The 16,783-nt window shown below is 36.2% G+C and overlaps 1 protein-coding gene across 1 annotated transcript in view; it reads left to right on the top strand.

Moving 5' to 3' along the window:
- The window catches only part of CARF (calcium responsive transcription factor), a 44,016-nt gene extending 28,008 nt beyond the window's left edge, over positions 1–16,008 (top strand). The window contains exons 11-17 of the mRNA XM_054723027.1: positions 39–272; positions 4,659–4,821; positions 6,028–6,091; positions 9,410–9,543; positions 9,938–10,307; positions 13,292–13,470; positions 15,959–16,008. Coding sequence (XP_054579002.1) covers positions 39–272; positions 4,659–4,821; positions 6,028–6,091; positions 9,410–9,543; positions 9,938–10,307; positions 13,292–13,410 — 1,084 coding nt within the window. The 3' untranslated portion in view covers positions 13,411–13,470; positions 15,959–16,008. The remainder of the gene's footprint in view (positions 1–38; positions 273–4,658; positions 4,822–6,027; positions 6,092–9,409; positions 9,544–9,937; positions 10,308–13,291; positions 13,471–15,958) is intronic.
- The last annotated feature ends 775 nt before the right edge of the window (positions 16,009–16,783 follow it).

Genomic DNA, 16,783 nt, shown 5'->3' with positions numbered 1-16,783 from the left:
TGTCTAGTAATATAATTTTAAATATTTCCTCTTGTCAGGTGGTATGTACAGTTACCTACACAGCAAGCTCATCAGTATCACGAATTGGAGACTCCTTCCCTCCCTTTGTCACCTTCCCCTTTTCCTGTGTCCTCTCTGGAAGAAGAGGAAACTGCAGTTAGGGATGAGAATTGTACATTACCCTCACGTCTGCATCCTCAAGTAGCACATAAGATTCAAGAATTAGTATCACAAGGAATAGAACAAGTGTATGCAGTAAGAAAACATCTAAGGTATAGTAGAAACAAATTGCTCTATGTTTTTCATTTTTGTTTGTTGCTTTAAGTAATACACTTAATATTATAGAAATTTTCAGTAAATAAGCCATTAGAGTGCTTTCCACAGTGGCTTCACCAATCTTCATTCCCACCAACAGTGCACGAGGGTTCCCTTTTCTCAGCCTACTAACCAACACTTGTTATTTGTTAATTTAGTGATGTTAGCCATTCTTATAGGTGTAAGGTGATATCTTATTGTGGTTTTAATTTGCATTTCTCTGATAATCAATTAGTGACATTGAGCATCTTTTCATTTGTCTGTTGGCCATCAGTATGTCCTCTTTGGAGAAGTATCTATTCAGGTCATTTGTCCATTTTTTCGGATTATTTGTGGGGTTTTTTTGATGCTGAGTTTTATAAGTTCTTTATAAATTTTGTCGTTAACCACTAATCAGATGTATTGGCGAATATGTTCTCCCATTCAGTGAGTTGTCTTTTCATTCTATTGATGGTTACTTTTACTGTGCAAAAACATTTTAGTTTGATTTAATCTCATTTGTTTGTTTTTTATTTTTATTTTTCCTTGCCTGAGGGGATAGATCAGAAAAAATAGTGCTATGAGAAAAATCCTAGATTTTACTGCCTATGTTTTCTTGTATGATTTTTATGGTTTTGAGAGTAACATTTAAGTATAGAACCAAAGATTTTAAAACCTGTAGGTCAAGGTACTTATTTTAAGCTATTTGAAATATAAAATATTTTATTACAACAGAAGAATATGGGTAGTTCTTTGTCTAATGAAATTTTATATGTAGCACTCTGGTCTAATTTTATTGATACTCAGGATATAATAATTAACTATTATTGTCATGTGGCACTTACCATGTGTGTGCCAGGTATTTTGCTATGTACATTACCTGCATGAACTCATTTATTCTTACTACTCTAAAATTGGTATATTTATCCTCGTTCTGCAGATGAGAAAATGGAGACTTAGAATGGTTAAATAACTAGCTTAAGCGATAGAGGCAGAACTGCAACTTAGGTCTGAATCTACAGCCTGTACTCTTTGCCATGATTTCTCTGTTTGTACTGGTTGTTGTTAGTCTGATCTGAATAACCTAATGAATATTATCTAGGATTATTCCTTAATTAATACATTACTTTATTATTTAGCAGATTTCTTAGGCATTTTATATTTATTTTCACTGAGGTATTGTTAAGACTATAACCAGAACCTGGTAAAGCCATCCACTATTTTTTTTTTTAATTTAATAAATCTTTATTGTTCAGAATATTACAGTTGTTCCTCTTTTTCCCCCATAGCTCCCCTCCACCCGGTTCCCACCCCCCCTGCTTTTACTCCCCCCCCCCCACTGTCCTCATCCATAGGTGTACGATTTTTGTCCAGTCTCTTCCTGCACCCCCACACCCCATTCCCCCCCAAGAATTGTCAGTCCACTCCCTTTCTATGCCCCTGATTCTATTATATTCACCAGTTTATTCTGTTCATCAGATTTTTTTATTCACTTGATTTTTAGATTCACTTGTTGATAGATATGTATTTATTGTTCATAATTTTTATCTTCACCTTTTTCTTCTTCCTCTTCTTAAAGAATACCCTTCAGCATTTCATATAATAGTGGTCTGGTGGTGATGAACTCCTTTAGCTTTTTCTTATCTGTGAAGCTCTTTATCTGACCTTCAATTCTTTTTTTTTTTTTTTTTAAATATATTTTATTGATTTTTTACAGAGAGGAAGGGAGAGGGATAGAGAGCTAGAAACATCGATGAGAGAGAAACATTGACCAGCTGCCTCCTGCACACCCCCTACTGGGGATGTGCCCGCAACCAAGGTACATGCCCTTGACCAGGAATCGAACCTGGGACCTTTCAGTCCGCAGACCGACGCTCTATCCACTGAGCCAAGCCGGTTTTGGCCTGACCTTCAATTCTGAATGATAGCTTTGCTAGGTAGAGTAATCTTGGTTGTAGGTTCTTGCTATTCATCACTTTGAATATTTCTTGCCACTCCCTTCTGGCCTGCATAATTTCTGTTGAGAAATCAGCTGACAATTGTATGGGTGCTCCCTTGTAGGTAACTAACTGTTTTTCTCTTGCTGCCTGTAAGATTCTCTCTTTGTCTTTTGCCCTTGGAATTTTACTTATGATGTGTCTTAGTGTGGTCCTCTTTGGATTCCTCTTGTTTGGGGTTCTGTGCACTTCCTAGACTTGTAAGTCTATTTCTTTCACCAGGTGGGGGAAGTTTTCTGTCATTATTTCTTCAAATAGGTTTTCAGTATCTTGCTCTCTCTCTTCTTCTGGCATCCCCATAATTCAGATGTTGGTACGCTTGAGGTTGTCCCAGAGGCTTCTTACACTATCTTCATATTTTTGGATTCTTTTTTCTTTTTGCTTTTCCAGTTGAGAGTTTTTTGCTTCTTTGTATTTCAAATCTTTGACTTGATTCTTGCGATCCTCTAGTCTGCTGTTAGATCTCTGTATAATATTTTTTATTTCAGTCAGTGTATGCTTAATTTCTAGTTGGTCCTTTTTCATATCTTCGAGGGTCTCGCTAAATTTATCGGCCTTTTCTAGAAAATTCTTGAAAAACCTTATATCTGTGATTTTGAACTCTAAATCCAGTCGTTTGCTTTCCTCCATTTCTTTCATTTGTGATCTCTTTCTTTGTCTCCGCATTTTGGCTGCTTCCCTGAGTTGATAGAGTGGCTTTGTGTGCTAGGTGTCCTATAGGGCCCAGTGGCTCAGCCTCCCCAGTTACCTGAGATGGACACTCTTGGTGCACCCCTATGTGGGCTGTGTGCACAGTCTTGTTGTAGTTAAGCCTTGATTGTTGTTGGTAATCACTGGGAGGAATTGACCTCCAGGCCAATTGACTGTGAGGATCAGCTGTGTCTATGCTGGGAGTACTTCTATGCTGGAGACACCCTTATGGGAGAAGACTTACAAAAGCCTCTGTGCTCAGCTTGGATGGGGCGGAGTCTCAGGGCAGAGCAGACAGCAATGGTTTCCTGTCAACCCTGCCCTAAGAGGCCCCTGGGTCTCAGTGTCCCTCGGTAATTGCTGCAAGCACCTCTGAGAAAAAGCCGCCCTCGAGTTCCGCCTGCTGCCAGACAGTCCAGTTTCTCCCCGAATGAGTCTGGGTCCCAGGAGTCTCACCCAGAACTGGAGTTCAGTGCAGTCGGGAGCTTTTGTCTCCCTCCTGCTTGAGAAAGCCAGCCGCGCACTCAGTTGCCCACCCTCTCCGCGCACGCACGCCTTGGTACCTCTGCCTTCAGCAGTTCCTCTGAGTCTCAGTGTGCTTTTCTCTTTCCTGACAGTACAGTTTCACCCCGAATGGGTCTGGGTCCCCCGAGTCTCGCCCGGAACTGGAGTTCAGTGCAGTCGGGAGCTTTTGTCTCCCTCCCGCTTGAGAAAGCCAGCTGTGCACTCAGTTGCCAGTTCTCTCTGCAGGCGCTTCTCAGTACCTCTGCCTCCTGCAGTTCCTCTGAGTCTCAGTGTGCTTTTTTCTTTCCTTCTAGTTGTAGAATTTCCACTCAGCCAGCCTTCCTGTGGTTCTGGATGATGTCCGTTTTGTCTTTTAGTTGTAGTTTTGAAATTGTTGTGTGAGGCAGCAGTTTAGGTGTTTACCTATGTCGCCATCTTGGTTTTCAAGCCATCCACTATTTACTAAACCTGAATTTTAGAAAAGAGGTATAATACAGCTCTGTGATATGGTCTACCAAATATAATGCACAAAATTTTATATATTAATTTCTTTTATGTATCTATTTTTATATAATTATATGGCAATACTGCCTTCTATTTCTATCTTCTGTTTTGTCTACATGTAAAATGCAAGCAGATCATATTTTATATGATATTAATTGATGCCTTTTAGAAGCAACATAACATGATATTTATGCAAATAATCTGAGTGAGAGCTCAAGCTCTCTTACTTACTAGGTAAGTGTATAATTTGGGGAAGATTACTTAACTTCTGCAGCCTATCAGTTTCCTTATCCATAAAGTGGGAATGCTAATTGTACCTACCTCATAGGGTTATATTAAGGGTTTGAGGGAATACTTGATGTGAAGTGTTCAGTGCAGTGTCTGACCTAGGAGGCATTCAGAAACATCCTTAATTGAAAATAGTGATTCCATTAATTTCATAAAAATATGAAGCTCACTCTAAGATATACAGTTGTTTAACCATTGTAAATATTACATTTCTTTAATTGCATGAATTCTATGATTTAAGGTAGGGAAATGAAAGTGGAAAAAGTTAAACTACTTATAAAGCTTTATACTAGTTTATGCTAAAAAGAGAACCTTCTCTAATGTGATCTAAAGTAAATCACTAGATTGTTTATGTTTTATTCCATTTTATATTATCTACAGAAAATTTGTGGAAAGAGAACTGTTCAAATCTGATGAGGTACCTGAAAGACATAATTTATCCTTTTTTCCAACTGTAAATGATATAAAAAATCACATCCATGAAGTACAGAAATCCTTGAGAAATGGAGATAATGTATATAACTCAGAGATTATTCCAGCAACGGTATGATTACAACTGTAATTCCTTGTTTTATTACATAATCTTTCTCAGCTGCCATTACTATTTGGACTAATAGGGATGATTGTAATTAGGCCATGTAAATAACTGTGATATAAGGAAAAAATAGGGGTATTTTTCTTAAAATGTAAATACTGTGAACCCTTTTTAAAAAAATATATATTTTATTGATTTTTTACAGAGAGGAAGGGAGAGGGATAGAGAGCTAGAGACATCGATGAGAGAGAAACATCGACCAGCTGCCTCCTGCACACCCCGCACCGGGGATGTGCCCGCAACCAATGTATATGCCCTTGACCGGAATCGAACTTGGGGCCCTTCAGTCCGCAGACCGACGCTCCATCCACTGAGCCAAACCGGTTTCGGCTAAATACTGTGAACTCTTAAATGATGATTTAACTAAATCTGTTTATTACTCTCACAAGAAGAAAAACTAGTGAATTTCCAACTCTGACTATAATAATAGTAATAGTAATCTTTATTTAAAAATCAACATAGTTTATCTCTATAAAAAGTATACCTTATTCATTTAACAGACATTTATTGATTACATGCTATGTATATTTTCCCCTCTTTAAGTAGATGGGTAAATTTAAATAGAATAGTTCAGATTAGAATAAACAAAGTAATAATGTTAGTTCTATATTCCACCTATGGATATTAATGTTACCTCATACTGTGATAATTTCCCTCTGAATATTGGTAATTTCTATGAAAATTTTTCCTGCTCTGAAGAGATTAATATAATTACCCAGAAACTAGTCATTGAAATGCAGGTAGTGACTATGGCATTAAAATATCAGCAACAATATCCTTTGTTCTCCACATTTTTACTATCCAAATTTAGTAACTAAATAGATTAATAGATTTAGATTTTTTTTTTAAGCTAGAGCTACTAGTCTTTGATATTCAAAACTCTTAATTATTCTCTATCCCAAATTCAGGAATGAAAACAGATTTGGTTAGCATTGGTCCTTGCTACCTACACTTGCTAACCAAAGTCTTGCTATCTGAACTTGGGAAGCTAATGCATTTGGTTAGTAAAGTATACTTGTGCTTTGAGAATATAAACAAGTGAAGAGAACAATTACAGAATAAAACATAATTATACTGTGATGAAATATGACAGTTGTATTGCTGTTTTAAAATATTTTTTAATATTCTACTGAAGTGAATGTTCCCTTTTTTTAGCTTCAGTGGACCACAGACAGTGGGAATATTCTCAGAGAGACTGTGACAGTTACATTTGCAGAAGGTAGGTTATCTTAATACCTTTAAAGTATAAGATCAAACAATGTTAAAACTGGAAGACATTTAAGATAGTATCTCATCTAATAATCAGATTTAATGGATAAGGAAATCATAGCCCAAAGAGAAAGGAGTAACTACGTTAGGACTTATCAAAATAATTCCAGCTATTTAAATTTCCTCTTATAATCAGCTCTTACGCTTCTTTATGATTGAAATTTGAGTCTGATTGCATCACAGTTTACTGTAAAGTTAGGTTAATTCCAGTACCAATAACCCTAAGATACTCTGATCAGGAAACTATTATCCCTTTTGATTTTTCTCGTATGTTCTAACTCCTATGTTCTCTCAATAGCCCAAACTTATTTCAACCCTTTTGTTCTCTCTTTTGGAAATGTATTTTCTCTTCTTCTGCATGGCAAACTCTACTTACTTCTCAAATAACAATCCCTTTGGCTGTAAGTGCTTTCTTAACTTCACCCCTTGTACAAAGTTAGCTATTTACTCTTTTGTATTTACCTCTTCATTTAACATGGTATCCTTTTGTTTACACATCTTTATCTTTCATTATGATTTGAGCTCATCAGGGTTGCAAGGATTGTATTTTATTCAAATTAATATACCTAGTTCATAGCATGATGCCTGCTAAAAACTTAACACCTAAAAAATGCTTTAGAATAAATTTATGAATAACGATATACAATACAATTATTTCTTTATTCTTTGGCATATTAACCTTTGAGTCACTGACTACAGATAACTTTCAAATTCTTTAGCATTATTCATTTGTTCTGTGCATATTTCACTCAAGGTGATAAATGACGGGCCTAGTGAAGAACAAGTAAGTTTCTTTCTTAATTTAATTGAAAGTTTAGCAAGAGAAAAAGACACTAAACAAATATCTTCTAATTAATCACTATTAGGGAAAGTGCCATGAGAGAGTTTTGCAAAATTGTGTGGCAATAGTGATAGAGACATATAACAGTCCAGGGCAGGGGTCCTCAAACTTTTTAAACAGGGGGCCAGTTCACTGTCCCTCAGAGAGGAGGGGAGTCAGAGAGTGCGGCGCACATTCCACACATGCTCACTGCGGGCCCGGGACAAGTCGGCTGCTAAGCAGGACAGGCAGTGGCGGCAAAAACACCCTGCGGGCCGGATAAATGTCCTCAGCGGGCCGCATGTGGCCCGCGGGCCATAGTTTGAGGACCCTTGGTCCAGGGAGTAGGGAAGTGACACTTGAGAAAGTGACTTTTAGACTAAGAACTGAAGAATAAATAGGAATTTGCTCATCAAAGGAATAGCATGTTTGAAGGCTAAGCAAGAAAGAGCTTGTCATATTCAAGGAATTAAGGGAGTTAGTGTGGTTTTCAGCATAGACAATGCTTGGAGATAAAACTGGATAAGCAAAACAGGTCTAGGAGGCTCTTTCAGCTCTGCCTTTGAAAGATGATGGTGGTTTAACAGTGGTGGCATTTATATTTGAGGTGGACAGATTTAAGAGTTATTTTAAAACTAGAACTAAATGCCTTGATTATCAACTGAATAGGTGCAGGAGGGAAAAGAGTGGGAATAATCTAGAATGATTCCTGAGTTTCTTCCATGAGCAACTGACTAATAGTGGCATTTTCTGAGCTCAGTAACACTGGCATAAGAATAGGTATTGGTGGCCACAGGGGAGAGTAAAAAAGATCATGAGATCAGGTTTGGAAAGCTTTTGTATCAGAGCCCTTTCAGTAGAGTGGATTGGGTGGAAGCCATATGGGGGTGGATGAAGGGTGAATGGGAGATGAAGAAATAGAGACAATGTGGACTACTTTTTCAAGAAGTTTGCTATGAAGGGGTTATGGATTGAGGGAAGGCCTTTTAAGACAGGAGAGATCAGATGAAATAGATGAATATGAAGGTATTTAATAGCTTTGGTGATGGGAAGTTGAAGAAATTTCTGTCTGATAGCTTTTCTTTTCTCTTTGAAGTAAGAGTACTAAAAATGAGAGATGATCTCAGGAAGGTTGGCCAAGATTTTAGGAAAATGGAGATTAGATATCATTCCTAATACAGAGTAAGAGAAACATTGTAAGGTTGATGTTGATGATCATGAATTGGTATTGGTAGTAGTAGTGAGTTTCTTCTTCAGTGGCATTTGGCTTCACATGTATAGGCAGTAGAAGCCATTTTCATCCAGAGTTAGGATTTTACTATGTGGGTATGACCCAAGGACAGAGAGGCAAGGGAGTTTAGGATATTTCCAAGAGTGTGACTAAAATTATAAATCCAGCACGATAAGCTGGATGGGGAAATAATTTAATTAAGGAAGAGGTTGATCTGAAGAAAACTGAGGAATCACTAATTGGAGGTTCACATGAGGTTGAAGAACAATTTGTAATGGAGTACCTGAGCAAAAATACCAGGGAGGATAAGAAGTTGTGATCACAGAATGGGATGTTTGAATTAGAGATTCCAGGGCATGACCATAGTAGTCATAGCAGAATGAAGTAGAAGGACAATTAGAAATGAAGAAGGCAAGAAATGTGAGAATCCTGTTTAATCCTCTCAATAGTCCTTTGAGGAAGATTCTCTTATTATCCTCATTTTACAGATGAGGAAACTGAAGTTTAGAAACTGGGTTAAATAGCATGTTGAAGGTTACAGAAAAAAGCCATACTTGTCTGACACCAGTGCCATTTATGAAAGCAATAAATGGTTGTTGGTAATCGGTTTTTGATTGATTTAAAAAGATGAATATACTTGGGTTAACATAAGAATTACACGAGAAGGAATCAAATTCCCTAAGGACAATTTACTTTACAAATTGAAATATTGAGAAAACATTTGTACTTGTATTTGTTCCTTAATGAATTATTGAAAGAAATTTAATACTGTTATTATTGAGAACCTGCTTTATACCAGGCATTGTCCTAGGGCTACCAAAGATGAATTAAGTTTGGTCCGTGTAATTGAGAGGTTCAATAGTTTTCTCAGATTTAGAGAAGTTTAGGTATGATCCAGAATCATGGCATGGAAAATGGACTTGATTAAAGTTACGGATTAGAGTCTTTCAAGGGAAAAAAATATCATTTCTTTTTCCATCCTAGAGATACTGAATTAAATTTAATAGAGGTTGAACCTAGGAATTTATATATTTTTAAAGTTTCCTTAGTGATTCTGATAATCTACCAAATTCTGGAAATAGTGGACTAGATAACTTCTTAAAATCCTTTTCAAACCTTTGACCTTATTTCCTGATAGTTAAGGTTGTAATTAAGTCTAGTATCCTAGAAGCCATACATTTCTTTTGTCTTAATAGTTTATTTTTTATATAATTTAGGAAATTCACCAGAAGAATCATCTACCACCAAAGTGGGAACAAATCAGACAAGGGGTTCTTTGTCTCCAGAATCAGCCCATTTGCTCTCCTCCTCACTTTCTTCATTTCAGCCAAAAATATTTACACAACTACAGGTAGAAATTCAGTAAAATAGCCAAATTTGAGACCTTTTTCTTTTTTCTTCAACCTCCTCTGCCTCCTCTTCCTCCTCCTCCTTTTTACAGACTTGTTATAGAATTATAATCATGATCAAAGATGTTTTCATTGTTAATTTCCTGACTTTTTTGTATCTTGATTTAAAATTATAATTTAAACAATATGTTTTGAAAAAGTTTGAGTGGACTATGCATGCAATAAAATTTAGTTTTCCTACTTTTCCTTTGGTTCTTATTTCTGTCCTCACTTAATATTTGTTTACAACTGTACTCTTATATTTTATTCCAGTTTTGTGTCAAAAGAATAATATAGCTTATGAGAGTTTTTATATAGTAAATTCAAACATTTTGATGTAACTCTTTGATTTAAAAGGGTTTACAGTTGCAACCAAGATTCACTTCTCCTGATGGATCACCGACTCTGATATCAGTAAATGATCACCTCTCCTCTGGTCCTTCAAGACTTCTGGATTCAATTCGAAGTACTGTAATGAATAATAATTCTCTACAGCGTGGTCAAAGTCATAGCCTTCAAACAGATACATGCCTTACCCCAAACGATAGTATTGCCTCTACCATGGATAACCTTCCAGGACCAGATCAAAATTTGGCTGCAGTGGATCAGCTGGTGGATGCTGGAGATGCTGAGGATACAGAGAATCTGGAAGGAAGTGTTCATCGGTTTCTGTTGGGAAATATACAGACCATTCCAATACAAATTATAGACAGCCATTCACCTCTTAGTAAGTTAAAATCATCTTAAAGATTTTTAAAAACACTTTATGAACTATCGTCACTACACTACAGAAAAAAAACAACTATCATTTCTACTCAGTGGGTTTATAATATATAAATAAATCAGCTAAAGCTATGAGAAAAAGGGAAAACATTTTATGAGCCTATGTTTTAATAACATAAACTTTTAATTGTTTTCTCTGCTGTAATTATTCATTAATTACCTATCTTTACATGGAAAATCTGTGAGATGTCAGAGCAGGAAGATCATTTTAGAATTCATGAAAAAAAATTAAACTTTAAAGGGAAAACTATTTAGTGAAAAGGTTATTATAGAAAAGTTAATATGCACATAATGAAAATGGAATGAAGTGGGCAGATATAAAGATTTAAAGGAAAATTTTGAGTTATAGATTTAAATGTTGACTTCTGTGGAATTTGCAAGGGGACTTGGGTATAATATATGACTTCGTTAACTTCACTTTGTAATGAGCCCAGTCAAAATAGTAATAAACTGTTAACTCCTACTTGACCTATGTCACTTCTTTTTCCACTAATTGTTCTGGATTGGGCAGTTTAGTGGGAAAGGATTTGCAGTTTGCTTTGAAGAGCAAAATCTTCATAGAAATTATCCTTAGAACATATATTTTCCCTACATTTTTAATCATCATCCTTCTGGGTAAGGAAAAGTGTGAAATAGTTCCTTCCAGAAAGTAATTATTGTCTTTTAAATTTATTAGAAATATTACATTTTTGGGGGGTTAATCCTCACCCGAGGATATTTTTCCATTGATCTTTTAGAGAGAATGGAAGAGAGAGGGAAAGACCGAGAAAAACATCGATGTGAGAGAAACACATCGATTGGTTGCCTCCTGCATGCACCCCAACCAAGGCCCAGGCCAGGGAGGAGCCTGCAACCAAGGTATGTGCCCTTGACCGAATCCAACCTGGGACCCTTTGGTCCGCAGGCCAATGCTCTATCCACTGAGCCAAATCAACTAGGGCTGAAGTATTGCTTTTAAGAAAATGTATCCAGAGGGCTGTGACAGTTATCACTACCAAGAAACTTTAGTAGAAGAGGGGAAAGGAATATATTTAATTAATCCTCACAATAACTCCATAATGGTGTTCCATTCTACAGATGGGGAAACCAAGGCTCAAAGAGGCTAAGTAATTGCCTAAGATCACATCAACTACGTGGCAAAGAAGGAATTTAAACTCAGAGCTAACTGGCCCCAAAGCTTTTCCATTCTAACATGCTTCCTCCCTCTGTATTATGCCAAAATATTTCTGGGATCTCTAAATCAGATTGCTTTAAAGGAGACCCCCTGTAAATCTGAACTTGCATGATTTATCAAGTTAGCTCATGATCGTCAGGCACTACTTCACCAGAGTATTTATTCCCCTGGTCATTTAAATTCAGCCTCTACTGGTTTTCTCTGTGGCTTGGACTAAACTCCAACACACCCATGTGACATGCATTAGGTGTGTTCAACACACTTCTCAGCAAATATGGCCCCTTTAACCTCACTTCCCTATAGCAACTAAAAAACTGATATTCCTGAGAAAGAGAGAGAAAGATTTTATCATAGATATTCCAACTGCCAGTTCACAGTAATATTTCTGGTGTGCTATATTTAGATTAATTTGGTCGTAAATTATTTGAAATTAGAATGGTAAGTGCATTCTGAAATATTTTATTTTTTAAATATATGTTTATTGATTTCAGAGAGTAAGGGAGAGGGAGAGAGAATCACTGACCGGCTGCCTCCTGGACACCCCCTACTGGGGATTAAGCCCGCAACCTGGGCATGTGCCCTTGACTGGAATTGAACCTGGGACCCTTCAGTCCACAGGTTGATGCTTTAGCCACCGAGCCACACCAGCCAGGGCTATTCTGAAATATTTTAGATCAGCAAACACATAGCTCATGCAGAGCTATTTTAAGTTGTATTTTTTCCAAAGTACTTATATAATGAAGTTTCTTTAGAGAGGGAACATTTTCTTAATATATGATACATGTGGAAACCATATGGGAATTGTAACACTTCAGTGAATTTGTGATACATATGCCTGCTGTTTGCAAAACAAGTTATTTTGAAATAATGGGAGGCTTCTTAACTTTTAGTCACACATGCTTTTACAGTTATGTTTAAACTAGAGGCCCAGTGCATGATTGAATCATGCACGTGTAGGGTCCCCTACACGCTTTCGCTTTCGATCACGGGGGAGCTGGGTGCCTGTCCGCTGGTGCACCAGGCCTTTCAGAAGCCTCCGGCGCGGCGGAGGCTTCTGAAAGGCCTGGTGCCTGAGCGGACAGGCACCCAGCTCCCACGCTTTTGCTTTTGATCACTGGTGCACCAGGCCTTTCAGAAGCCTCCAGTGCGGCGGAGGCTTCTGAAAGGCCTGGTGCCTGAGTGGACAGGCACCCAGCTCCCCGCTTTTGATGGTCTGCGGTGGGACGTGAGCTCGCTGCCCCAGAGGCCCCTTCTGTGCCGCAGCACAGCCATGGCGCCAACGCTGAGCTCAAGCCGCCGCTGGCCGATGCGAGCTCAGCGTCCCGCCGGCCCAATCGGCCACCCCGGCCACCCCGAGTCCCGCCCCCCCGAACCTCCTGGCCAATCGCGGGCGTAGCGAAGGTACGGTCAATTTGCATATTTGTCTATTATTAGGTAGGATATTAGTTATTCCTTATAATTTTATCACATTATGGACTACCTTTTTGTCAAAGTATCTTTAGAGGAGAATAACTTTATAGATTTCTTGTCTCTTCTTTTTTTCATTACTTGAAGCATACTGAAGGAATGTAACATGAATGGCTATTAAGATGTCAGAAGCACTAAATTCTCAAATATACTAACTGCTTTTCTAAGTTACCTATTTTTCCAAACTATTGTTTTATGCTTTGCTTCTAATTTATATAATTCTAAAGATCCCTGTGTTATAAATTATATTAACCTTTAGGGTTTTTCTTTTATTTTTGGCTTTAAAGTTGAAGAAAATCCAGAAGGTACCATTTCCGTGAACCAAGTTAAACAGGAACCCAAAGAACCAGCATTGTCTATGGAAGCAAAAAAAAATTTGGACTGCAAGAAATTATCTGCTACATAAATTGTTGAAGCTTTTCAGAACTGTACAACTCTGGTGACTTCTGATGTCATAGAAAAGAAGGTGAATATTGTCAAACCTCAGCAATGTGATAAGTGGACTGAAGACTGGTTTGATGAGCAGCCTTTTATTTAAAACTGATATTTGTTGCCAATTCCATATTTTTACTTTAAGAGATATTTTACACCTCTTATTTTGTATAATTTTTATGCTTTCTGGGTATCTGATAAGACCAGTATTTCAAAGGTTATCTGAACTTATCCATGGTAACATAGCCTGAACACAAATAGTTATCTAACTTATTCTCTGGAAATACCTAATTTTGGCTCTTAAAAAAAATGAAATAGAACAAAAAACTGTGTGTGTATGCGTGCACACGCGAGCACGTGTGATGCTTTTTAAAATTTCTAAAAATTTATTTCCTCTTTAAAGTTGTGAAGAAATGTTTTAAGTTGGCAGACAGGTGAGAGAAGATTTGTAGTCTCTCATTTGGAAAAATAAACAATAGATTTTACTTCATAACACGAAGCCCAGCACTCACATCTGTGGAAACTGTGTATAGTTGCATTTTAGCATCTTTCATTCTGATTTTTATACTTGTAACTACAAACCAATAGCACACTAATGGTAATCTAGTAGAAATTTTTAGGATCTTGGTAAGTACTGAGAATTTTAACTTGAATTAATCAGATAAGCAACAAATTAATGTATATTACATGGATTTTTGCAGTATTGTAATACAACTCTACCTATGGGTAGAAAAATATAGAAATGGAAAGAATTCTGAAAGAATAATAGAATTCCATGGTATTTACAGATAATTTGGGGAACTCTTTTTATATCGGCAGAGGATTCCTTCCTATTTTATATTGAAGATTGAGCTCTGGTTAGGAAAGAATTTGAGTTGTATTTATTTTTTTATGCCAGAGTTTTTACTGAATTGATGTTATTAGAATTTATAGTACTGAAAGGTAAATATTTATAGTTTAAAATTTAGTTTATATTAAAACTGAAACAACAGATCTGTTATATATTTGCTTGTTGAGTAAGTATATTTACTTCAAATATTCAATATAAGCTTCTGTTTTCTGGAAGGTCAATTATAACTATTAAGAAATCAACTTAAAGACATTTTTTTCCTTCAGAGACCATCTGTGGATATATTTAAAAGTAAGATTTTCATATGGATTTTAATGTTGAACACTTAAAGCATGTGCAATATAATATGGAATTTAACCATAATACTTTACATGAATATGAGTTTTCTTTCCTTTTCTAAGTCTAATCTCCCATTCTTTTTTTAAAAAAAAACATATTTATTGATTTTTCACAGAGAGGAAGGGAGAGGGATAGAGAGTTTAGAAACATTGATCAGCTGCCTCCTGCACACCCCCCACTGGGGATGTGCCTGCAACCAAGGTACATGCTCTTGACTGGAATCGAACCTGGCACCCTTCAGTCCGCAGGCTGATGCTCTATTTACTGAGCCAAAGTAGTTAGGGCTCCAATCTCCCATTCTTAATTTACTTTAATAGTTTCAGGTTCACAACATGTACATGTAAAGCACTGTTATATTAGAAGTGGGTAGAATTTTAAAATTCCTTGCTCTTTAGATTTATATCCTATTTAATATAAAATTTATTATTTAAACCCCTATTTAATGCAAAGTTAATATTCAATTACTTATATGGTTTTTAATAAGACTTGCTTATCAGTTTCCTAGTAAATGAAAATATCTGATACCAGCATTTATAGAGTTAGGCTGCCAAATCTGTTATGTTATGTTAAGTTAAACACAACTGTTAGTTACCTCAAACCCAGATTTCTCTTAGTCTGCGTGTACTAAGGGAATAAGTCCAAATTAATTTATAGTTTAGTGTTCCATTGTAGGTAATGTTCTTTTCATTTGTTATTTCTACTTTTTATGGAATGTTTTTGCAATATTTTATATAATCTTCACCTTTCATTAATGATAATAATTTATTAAATATTTTACCAATTGAACTATATTTCTTTGGAAACATTCCTTTATTTTTTGATGTTGAGTTGCTAAGGAGAAATGCTTGTTAAGATACAAACTGTAGTCAGTTATGGATGAGGATGAGAGATGTCCAAGGATTCAGACTTAATCAAGAACAAAACATAGTTTAGAAATATTTCTCTCACTTCATTCTCTGTGAATGTCTCTTCTTTTTAAAAAAAATTGTTATTGATTTCAGAGAGGAAGGGGGAGGGAGAGAGAGACAGAAACATCAGTGATGAGAGAAAATCATTGATCGGCTGCCTCCTGCATGCCCCCTACTGGGGATCAAACCCGCAACCCAGGCATGTGCCCTGACCTGGAATCGAACTGTGACCTCCTGGTTCATAGGTGGATGCTCAACTACTGAGCCATGCTGGCCGGGTTGAGAGTGTCTCTTCTGATACTCGTTTTTTTCTCTTTTATTATGAGGATAGAAAGTTACCGTGCATCCTCCCCACAAACAAAAAACAAAAGAAAAGTGGATGAAGGAAGTTTAAATTCCTAATTATATACTCTTTTGGTTTTTAGGTAGAAACTGGAACTATCAATATTTTCATGTAAGTATTTCAATGAGTAGCTCTTTAAAAATGGTTTTTAAATTAGTTTTAAAAAGTTCATTTGTCCTCTAAATGCATATTCAGTCACAATATATCAGTATTGTATTTTAAAGGTGCTTAGTATCACTTTTTTAAAAGTATGTTTACATATTTTTAAATATTCAGTTATCTTTTAAACGTGCAGGGTGTTGAATACAAGTGCATAAAATTTTCAGTATCTTTATTTGGCATTCTCCTAACAGCTCTACAGCAAAGTTGGACAAATGCTCTTTTGTGTCATGTATCACAAGGTCCAATATCTGCAGTAGTAAGTTGGACGTTCAGAATAAGTGCTTAGAAATTTATAATTATAGATGAGCTTGTTTCTTCATTGTAGTTTTTATGTTCCAAGTCTCCAAGTGAACTTTATATATACTACAATGAATTATAGATAAACACAGGTATGGTGGGCATTTTCCTAAATACTGATTTTCTATGTAAGCAGTTAACATACTTAAAAGAAAAAACGTGTATGCTTATACCAGGTAAATATTTTCTAAAAGTTACAAAAGTGATGGAAATCAGATTTTGGGGTCTGGTCCTGCATTAAAGTTTCTAATTTTGAAGTTCATCAGCTTGTATTTCATCTTTATATTCTGTCAAAGTACATACTTAATCATGTGAGTATGAGAAAGATGTCATATAATTTGTACCAGGATTTTTTTAAAGTTTTAAAAGTGTGTGTATATATATGTATATAGTAACTTAATGTATAGTGTCCTTGTTATAATGTAATTTTTTCATTAAAATGCTGTGC

This window comes from Eptesicus fuscus, chromosome 11 (genome assembly GCF_027574615.1).
Source record: "Eptesicus fuscus isolate TK198812 chromosome 11, DD_ASM_mEF_20220401, whole genome shotgun sequence".
NCBI classification, from domain to species: domain Eukaryota; kingdom Metazoa; phylum Chordata; class Mammalia; order Chiroptera; family Vespertilionidae; genus Eptesicus; species Eptesicus fuscus.
Note: the sequence above shows the minus strand (reverse complement) of the source record. Positions and strands in the feature narration are given on the sequence as shown.